Source organism: Ptychodera flava, chromosome 19 (assembly GCF_041260155.1).
Source record: "Ptychodera flava strain L36383 chromosome 19, AS_Pfla_20210202, whole genome shotgun sequence".
Classification (NCBI taxonomy): Eukaryota; Metazoa; Hemichordata; class Enteropneusta; family Ptychoderidae; genus Ptychodera; species Ptychodera flava.
Genome location: NC_091946.1, coordinates 22,705,368 through 22,713,983, shown reverse-complemented (window position 1 = coordinate 22,713,983; position 8,616 = coordinate 22,705,368). Strand labels below are relative to the sequence as shown.

The following is an 8,616-nucleotide window of genomic DNA, read 5'->3' as shown; positions in this document are numbered from 1 at the left end:
GAGGAATTTCATCGGAAACTTTGAAATTTCGAGTAACCCCCAGCCAACCATGATGAATTTGAGTAACCCCTCTCTCTAACACTTAAATTTTGACTGACCGCCACTTAGAAAAGTTAAATATCGTTATATACATTTGTAAAATTTACTAAAATACAGAAATAGTAAAGATCTTTCGAATCCTGATGTACCCTGCAGCTGCTAGGTTATCATTGGTTATTTCAAGACAGTTGAAAAAGGTGAAACCAACAAAATGATATTCAACAAAATGAAGATATAAAAGCTCACGATATAACCAGTATCCAACCATATTGTATTATTTACTTTTGGATGGGTATAAAGAGAGGGTTTTCAATAAGATATCTGACTGGACAGAATTTGAAAGTATAAGGGGGTGAACATGTGGGAGGCTGAGGTAGGAAAGTATCAGAGGGGGCTGTCCCCTCTCTCGAGTGGAAATTTTTAAAAAATTGATGTGTGCGATGGCGCAGTCTGGTGCAATTTGAGAGGTGTTTTCAATTTGTATTTTTACTAAGTAAGACTGTCAGAACACCCTAAGGGGGAGAGCACGAGAGGGGGGGGGTGTACCCTGTCACAATGAAAAATTTTGAGAAATTGATATGTGAAATGATGCAATCTAAGGGATGTTTGAATTCATTTTGCATCAAAAACTGAGTAATCTCCCTTCTTTCTTTCCACATTTTGAGCAACCCCAATTCTAGCTTTCTGTTTTTGACTGACCTTCCTCTGATTCCCCTGACCCCCCTGGCCGTAAATAATGACATCTCCCTTACACAGTGCTTTCTGAGAGTATGTCGTTCCGTCAGCGCGAAAGGCCAGAAAGGTCAGAGTAGTATTGAGCTAGCAATATCCAACAAGCGGATGCTAAAAGTGTCTTAAGTTACCATACTCAACCCCTGGTTCTCGCATTAACGGATTTGTTCAGTGCTCTTACCTTCTTCCCCACTACAACTTTTAGAGCAGTTTTGTTTTGCATACTTTTACAGTTTTTATTGTTTTCTTTTTGGGGATGTGGAAATGCTTAAAATTTGTCCTGTCAACACTGCCTGTATATACAATGCCTCCATTATTGTGGACAGTTTGTAAAATCTAGACTCCAAGTCATCAGTAACAATGTAACTAGTGGGGGATTTTGCTGGTTGGTAAAAAAAATGCCGCCTCTTTAGCTTTGCCCGAAAAATGTGAAGAACAATATCTTTTTTTTCTCTGGCCTGACATATAAACGTTCCAAAACACTAAGAACAACTACCAAATCTAGAAGCTGAACTTTCTAACTAAATGAATTTTTTTAGTCTTCTTGCATGCATTATAAAACAGAAAGCTAGACACATGGAAAAATAAAAGAATTCTTGATCCTATTGTGACACAAGTTGACGAATGAATACACATCATAGTACGATGTACTTGTATATTTTTAACGAAATCCATTCTTGCATGTCTATGTAACAAATCATGGAAAATGTTGTGACAGGTCACCCAGTGGCGATATTTGGTGTATTCTGACACAATTTGATGAGCATATGAAATATCAATACAGTGTCCTCATTCCAACACGTCCTAGAAATGGCTTCAGACACGAACATTTTTAAAAAAAATTACCACCCGATGGTTAATATTGGCTTGTATTGTGACACAACTTGATATACATGTGTACATTCTAGTGCACTGTTCTTATACCGACTTTTAAATGGGATTCAAAACGATCCTCATTTCAGAATAGGCCCAAAAGACATCTGGGTGATGACACCATTTAGAATAGCCTAATTTTGATTTTCTTTGTTGAGAAGTCAAATTGGTTCACTGATTTGGATGAAATGTGCCATGGATCCCAATAAAATCCTTTGTGGAAGTCAGACAAGGTACTTTGAGAGGTACACTGCGATATGATTAAGTACAATCGGTGTTTGAATGACACGGCGCCGGATGATGACTTGGAAGAGTTGCATTTCAAGGAGGAAAACTTGAATGAACAAATAAGGGAACCTGACACCAAGTATGACAATTTGACTTCAGTTGATACAACATGTGACCCAGGAAATATTGGCCTGAATGAGTTTCTGCCCTTGTTTTGAAAGTTTCAGCCGATACGGTTGAAAACACAATGTTAAGGTATGTTCACCAAGGGTCAAGGCAAATCGAATCTGAAAAGGTATTGGCGTCTACAGTCTGTCTGCTGATGTATGTAGGAAAGAAGGACGAACAACGACGCTGAGTGTATATAGGAAAGAATTGACACCAGCGGTGTACCCTGATGTCTTGTTGGCACCTCAAAGCCTTGGGAGATCTATGATTATTTTTTTCCTTTTGCAGTTATTTAGAAACTTAACAGTATGAATGAATCAACAAAATAGATACTTGTGTTCTTAAATTTTATTACCAAATAACAACATAAATATCAACAAAAACAGCAACATTAGGCACTCATTTTACTCTGTTTTCTGTGATCTGACAGATTTTGAATGGATTGAAAGATTGATTTCGCAGTTATTTAAGGAGCGTCGACAATTTAGCTTCTGGTAATCTTCAGGTTGTCAACTTTCAGAATTTACTTCTTTCAGCATCCATACATTCCATGCAATCTCACTGTAAAGAGAAATCTAATGCAAAGGTTAGGTTTAATACATACCATGTCACACGTACCGATATGCATTACCACGCATGCGCCTTTACTAACTGCAACAGTGACAAAGCCCGATTTCATGATTTTCGACAAAACATCGCCTCTAGCCTCTCTCACTCCAGAGTCTATTGTTAAACTGAAACTTTACGTTGATGATAAATATGTATTTGGCAGCCGAAGTATAAAATGTACCGTATATACATCTATATGCACAGTATGCGCAACCAGAAATTGCTGCAGTAGAAGCGCTAATACCGAGAAATAAATTTAGTTATACTTATTCAATTTATTATCAACGTAATTATTCAATTTTTTGTCGACGTAAGGGTATCGCGCTTGCTGTACGCATGCGTAGTTAGCCTGAGGGGGAGGGTCCCCGAACTGGTACAAATAATAAATCGACCTAGATTCGTCTAGGTCCTATTATTTGTACCAGTTCGGGGAATTTCCCCAGGTTAACTACGCATGCGTACAGCGAGCGCGATACCCTTACGTCGATAATAAATTGAATGAGTACGTTGATAATAAATTGAATAAGAATAACTAAATTTGTTTCTCGGTATCACCGCTTCTACTGTAGCAAATTATGGAATTTCTTGTTGCGCATATTTTGCATTTTTTATAGTTCATCGTTTCATTCTGGTGGAGATGTTCAAAATTTCAACTTGACATGCAGTGCCTCTATTATTTTGGACAGTTTGTAAAATCAAGACTCCAAGTCATCAGTAACAATGAGAGAAATTTTGCTGGTTCATAAAAAAAAATAAAAAAATTGGCTCGGTGCCACTATGGCTCTGCCCTAAATAGCAGATGAACAATATGCATTTCTTTCTCTCTCGTTGACCGTAAGGGTATCGCGCTCGCTGTACGCATGCGTAGTTAAGCTGAGGAATTCCCCCAACTGGTAAAAATAGCACGCACTTAATATAATGCAGTTGATTGGCGAATGGTACAAACTCGCAAATCGGATTGCAGGCAACGACCGAGGTGAAATTTTCTGGAATCTTCGTCCAGTCGATTCCCATTCGCCGATGTGAATAGTTGGCTGACTATTGGTCGGCTATGGATCCAAATTTGAATAGAAAACACAAATTTGCTCGTCACAGCATTATATTTAGTGAGGGGATTTTCGTGGTGATTGCGCTCAGCGTATATAAAGAGCAATGTAATTTACTGTTATTTTGCTGTGCGAACGACGTTACTGAAACGATATCTTTGCAGCAGCAAATCTAGGACTGTTTAAAATTATTTTTTGTGCTTCATCAACATCCAGTTATAAAGTTAAAACGATGCCTGTTGATGCTACGCTTATCGATGGCTTGAACTATTACACAGACAACCAGGTGAAGATCAGCAGGGATGAAACGAAAGATGCTGTCAGACGAGTACTCAAAGTCATCGAGGCCATTTTAAAATACGTCAACGGAAAGGACCAGCGGTTCAGTCACCAAGTCTACAGTTCTGGCAGCTACGCCTCCGGATTGAAGGTCAGCAAGCCGGACGAGTTTGACTATCTGGTGCAGTTGGAAGCTTTGCCGACTCTCCACTGGTCGTCCTCGGAGCCGAGATATTACAACATAAACGGAACAGGTCAGATTGTCAGGACGCCCGGAGTTCCTCTGCCAAGTCCGCCGGAAGGTTACCATCATGTGTCATTTAGCAACAGTTCCCAAGTCAAGCCAATCTGGCATTCAGAAGACATGAAAGTTGACCGTGATCTGGTCCCCTTCAAAGTCAGAAGTCTATTCAAGGGTTTTGTTCAAGAAGCTATTCGGAATTGTGACTTAAGAGGTATCTATTTGACATTGTTGGAGTTTTATTTATTGTCAGTGCTTTTAATCAGTCAGGCTGCTACCTATCAGTTCGAGAATTTGATTGTTCATATGCTTCGCATACCTTCTCCAAAATTGGAAGGGGAGAGTGTTAAAAACAATACTTATGTCCAGAAAATCTTGGGCCAATCTTGAGAAGGTCAACTATCACAATACCAAATTCTGCTAAAAGAACTTCTAAGTTCTCTTTAGACTGAAATAGCTGTAGTTGGTTAAACAGTTTCTTGTGAAATTTTAATACGAAGTTACTGAGTCAGGCGAAAGCATCAAAAGATGCCATGAGGGCATTCAAAAGCAACTCGTTCATTTTGTTCGAAACTCGGAAAATCATGTGAACAGCTACCGAATTATCATTCCAATTGGCTGATCAACCCAATGTAAAACTCCGAGAAACACGATTTCGTTCCATGACTGATATTGTTTCGCTTTTTTCTTGCAGAATCGGTCAGGTTGTACAACAAAACGCATGGCCCCGCTGTCACCCTCAGAGTGATGACAGGAAAAGCGGATATATCCGTTGACTTGGTACCAACCGTACCCGACGGTGGGTGTGGCTTACCGCCGTCTGTGCTCAACAACTGGCCTCGGTCACCGCAGTGGCCCCCTCGCCACAAAGTCGAAAAAGTACGAGCTACTGGAACGGACTCTGTAGCCAAAGACAATGTATACTGGTAAGCGATTATCAGCAACAAAGCCCAGGGGCTGCTATCCTAATATGCATTTACCCTAATTCATTCATTCATTCATTCATTCATTCATCATTCATTTATTCTTTCATCTTTGATATTTGAATCAGAGGTATTTTAATTATCGTCATGTTTTTGTGTATGTTCAGTTTGAAGTTGTTCAAATTAAAGATAACCTCAGGTTTTGTCGAGCTCTTTCTCAAATTCATCTGAAAACATGGGGACACCTTTGAAGTCTTTACACACGTGCATATTTTAAGATTTTACCTTTACCTCGCCTTCTTCAACGCGAAATCATAGATCTAAATATGCTACTCTAATCACTGTTATCCCTGTTGAGACTAAAGAATTGCAGGTCTCGTAAAAACACATTGTTTGTCATAAAGAGGGTGGATTATGTTACTTTTCTTCGTACTGCTCTGTCCTGGTTTAAGCAGTGCATAGTTGCCTTTTTACACGACCGGACTTTGTTCACATGGCTGATAAAAACTGGTAAAATGAGAAACAAAGTGATGTCTACAGTGGATATTCGGATTGAACGAAAGAAATAAACCGCCGCAAAACTCTTTACTTTTCTAGGCTGACGTCTTTCCAACGCTGTGAAATGGTTTTGTTGGAAGATATCGACAAGGATGGCGGGTGTCGCAAACAGTGCCTCCGAATATTGAAGAAGCTGCGGGAGGACTTTTGGTGCCGCTCAACAAAACCCGTCTTGTCTTCGTTTCATTTGAAGGTAAGTCTTTTGACCTATGAATATGACGTATACGAGCAGGCGTGATTGCGTGTGTGTGTGTGTGTGTGTGTGTGTGTGTGAGAGAGAGAGAGAGAGAGAGAGAGAGAGAGAGAGAGAGAGAGAGAGAGAGAGAGAGAATTGCAGCCCAGGGTGAGGTTGGACGTTCTACTGACCATTATTCACTTCATGAATGTACATCATACAAGTCAGATTATCAAAGGAGTAAAGTGCTATTTGTTGTGGTATTGGCTCTTTTCGGCACTTGAGCCACTTATTTGACTCATTTCTACTTGTTTACAGACGTTGTTGCTATGGGAGTGCGAAAAATATCCAGATGCCGCTCACTGGTCTCGCGACAAACTTGGCGACCGTGTCTTGGGCCTTGTCAGAGAGCTGAAAAAGTACATCAAAGAGCGTCGTTGTCGCCACTACTTCATTCCGAAAATCAACCTGTTTGAGGACAAGTACGGGAAACTGAAAGATCCAGACGGCCGGGGCTTTGATTTCATTGAGGGACAACTCGACGAATTCTTGAAAGAACCGCGTCGTTTTTTGCGCGGATGATCAGAACTTGTGCCCGTTTGAGATAAATTGCAGCTGCTAAAGTGTTTTTCAGCTGACAGACAGATTTATGTTAAGCGAATTTGAAAAGATAGAGCTCGTTCAAGTCTGTACCCCGTGTTATGTAAATCAATGACACATTTGAGACAATTAAGAGTTATTTGACCAAAACCTAACATCGTTACTTGTATTACGAGCTGATATATAAGAACACTTGTCGTTTGTAGCGGAAGTTCTTTCTATCTGCATTTACTGGTATCGTGTTATAACTAGTAAGCAGACTGTAACGTCAACTAGTTTATGATCATCTCAATCAGGCATGGCAGACATTACGTTTTATGATGGTGGAACCTTGGACCGTAATTTGACATTTCAGAAACAAATTTCACTTCATGTTTTGTCATGTAATATTGGGTTGTAATATTGTGTGTATATATTGTATGAAACATCCATGCATTCGTTCAGATTCTTTTGATTGCGTTGGATGTGTGGTTTTTATGTGGTTTTATTACATAAATTATTCCCGCCTCGTCTTTGCCGGAAATCAGTCTTTATGACTTGAAAACATACACACAAGGAATATTATCAAATGAACAATACCGCAACGATAAATAAATGAATAAAGTAATTCATCACGTCATTTTACACTATAGTTTGTGTCGTTTCTTTTTCAAAATTTGATTAGTTCGTCTGTCTGTTCGTCTGTCTATCTGTCTGTCTGCCTGTGTCTGTCCGTCTGTCTGTCTGTCTGCCTGTGTCTGTCCGTCTGTCTGCCTGTCTGTCTGTCTGTCTGTCTGTCTGTCTGTCTGTATGTATGTATGTATGTATGTATGTATGTATGTATGTATGTATGTATGTAAGTGTGGAGATCAGAAATCTGTTTGAAACCAAATACGAGTGACTGAAAAAACAAAGAAAACAGTTTAAAATTTAAAAATTTAAACTGTTGAAAGAAACCTTGAAATACTATGTTGAATGTCAGTCATAATATGTAGGCCTATTACATGCCTTTAATATTTGTCAGTGCAAGGTTATGGACAGTAAGGTATGAACACTATGAACAGTTATGATCAACGATCAATATCAGTTGACTAACTTCACCTGACACCAAAGCCGTATTATAACACAAAAGAATTCATTTAGTCAATGTCATTGTCATTTAAACTTTTAATAAAACCAGATACGAAATTTGTTTTTTTTTTTCACTCGTGATTTTACATGGATTAATAATAAAGCTGACGTCATTCTGACGGAGAGCCACTACGATTTGATTTATGCCTGCGCACGCATTCAATCTCATAATTCAGTCGATCAAGTGTCCATCCATCAACTTCAGGGAAGGGTGGAACGACGGTTTGTGCTTCCTGGGCGTTTATACCAGAATGTTCGACCAAAGGGAGATATTAACAGCACTGGATAAAAAAGTCAATGAGTCAAGAACACAACTATTAATTAACAGAATTTGGACGACACGTCACTGCCGAGCGATATATAGTGTGAATCAAAATTATGCAGAAGCTCAGCCGAAGTTCGCACTTGTTCGTTACACGCATGCGCATTAGACGGCCATGGTTTAATATTAACTTTCAGCAAAACGCAAGCAGTTGTACATCGTTTGTATAAAAAACATTCTCCAGCCAAGATCAGAGGGTTACAAACTTTTTAAAGTCGCATGCTCTCCAACTTAGTTTCGTTAGTTTCAGGCACCCAATTACTTTAAATTCATGTAAAATTCCTCGAAAGCCCCTGCTGGAGACCGTGACACACTCTACGCATGCGCATGTTGAATGTCGTATTGAAATTCCCCGATCAGCTAAAAATGGCAACAACCTACTTACTAATTGAACGTTTAACGATTTGCTTACCTGGCAGTTTGGTATTCCCGCTAATTGATAACATTTAAGTTGACAGCTTGGGGTACGGTGACCGCATGGTCAGCAGCTCAGCCGGAGCACTGTGTGATCATTGTCTGAGTCAGCACTGAGAAAACTCGGTGAATTTGATTGGCTAGTACCTTGATAGGTCTGTTATCTGCTGCATTAATGCGTTTCAATTTATAGATATTGTGAATAAAATACGTCACACAGGAAGCAGAGTTCAGGGTATTCCCCATGCATTGCGCAATGTTTTGGGCATTCTGTCGTATATATAACAGATTTACACAGG

General features: G+C 39.5%; 1 protein-coding gene across 1 annotated transcript; it reads left to right on the top strand.

Moving 5' to 3' along the window:
- The first annotated feature begins 3,650 nt into the window (after nt 1–3,650).
- Nucleotides 3,651–7,095, top strand: LOC139118952 (protein mab-21-like 3). Its single transcript, XM_070682533.1, has 4 exons — nt 3,651–4,429; nt 4,910–5,141; nt 5,736–5,889; nt 6,190–7,095. The coding sequence occupies exons 1-4, from the start codon at nt 3,928–3,930 to the stop codon at nt 6,451–6,453; spliced, it is 1,152 nt and encodes a 383-aa protein (XP_070538634.1). The 5' UTR covers nt 3,651–3,927; the 3' UTR covers nt 6,454–7,095.
- The last annotated feature ends 1,521 nt before the right edge of the window (nt 7,096–8,616 follow it).

Bases quoted from the DNA above. Each gene is read 5' to 3' on its own strand.
- LOC139118952 (XM_070682533.1), top strand. From the start codon at position 3,928: ATGCCTGTTGATGCTACGCTTATCGATGGCTTGAACTATTACACAGAC. The intron at 4,430-4,909 runs GTATCTATTTGA...TTTTTCTTGCAG, and splicing joins TCGGAATTGTGACTTAAGAG to AATCGGTCAGGTTGTACAAC. The intron at 5,142-5,735 runs GTAAGCGATTAT...TTACTTTTCTAG, and splicing joins GCCAAAGACAATGTATACTG to GCTGACGTCTTTCCAACGCT.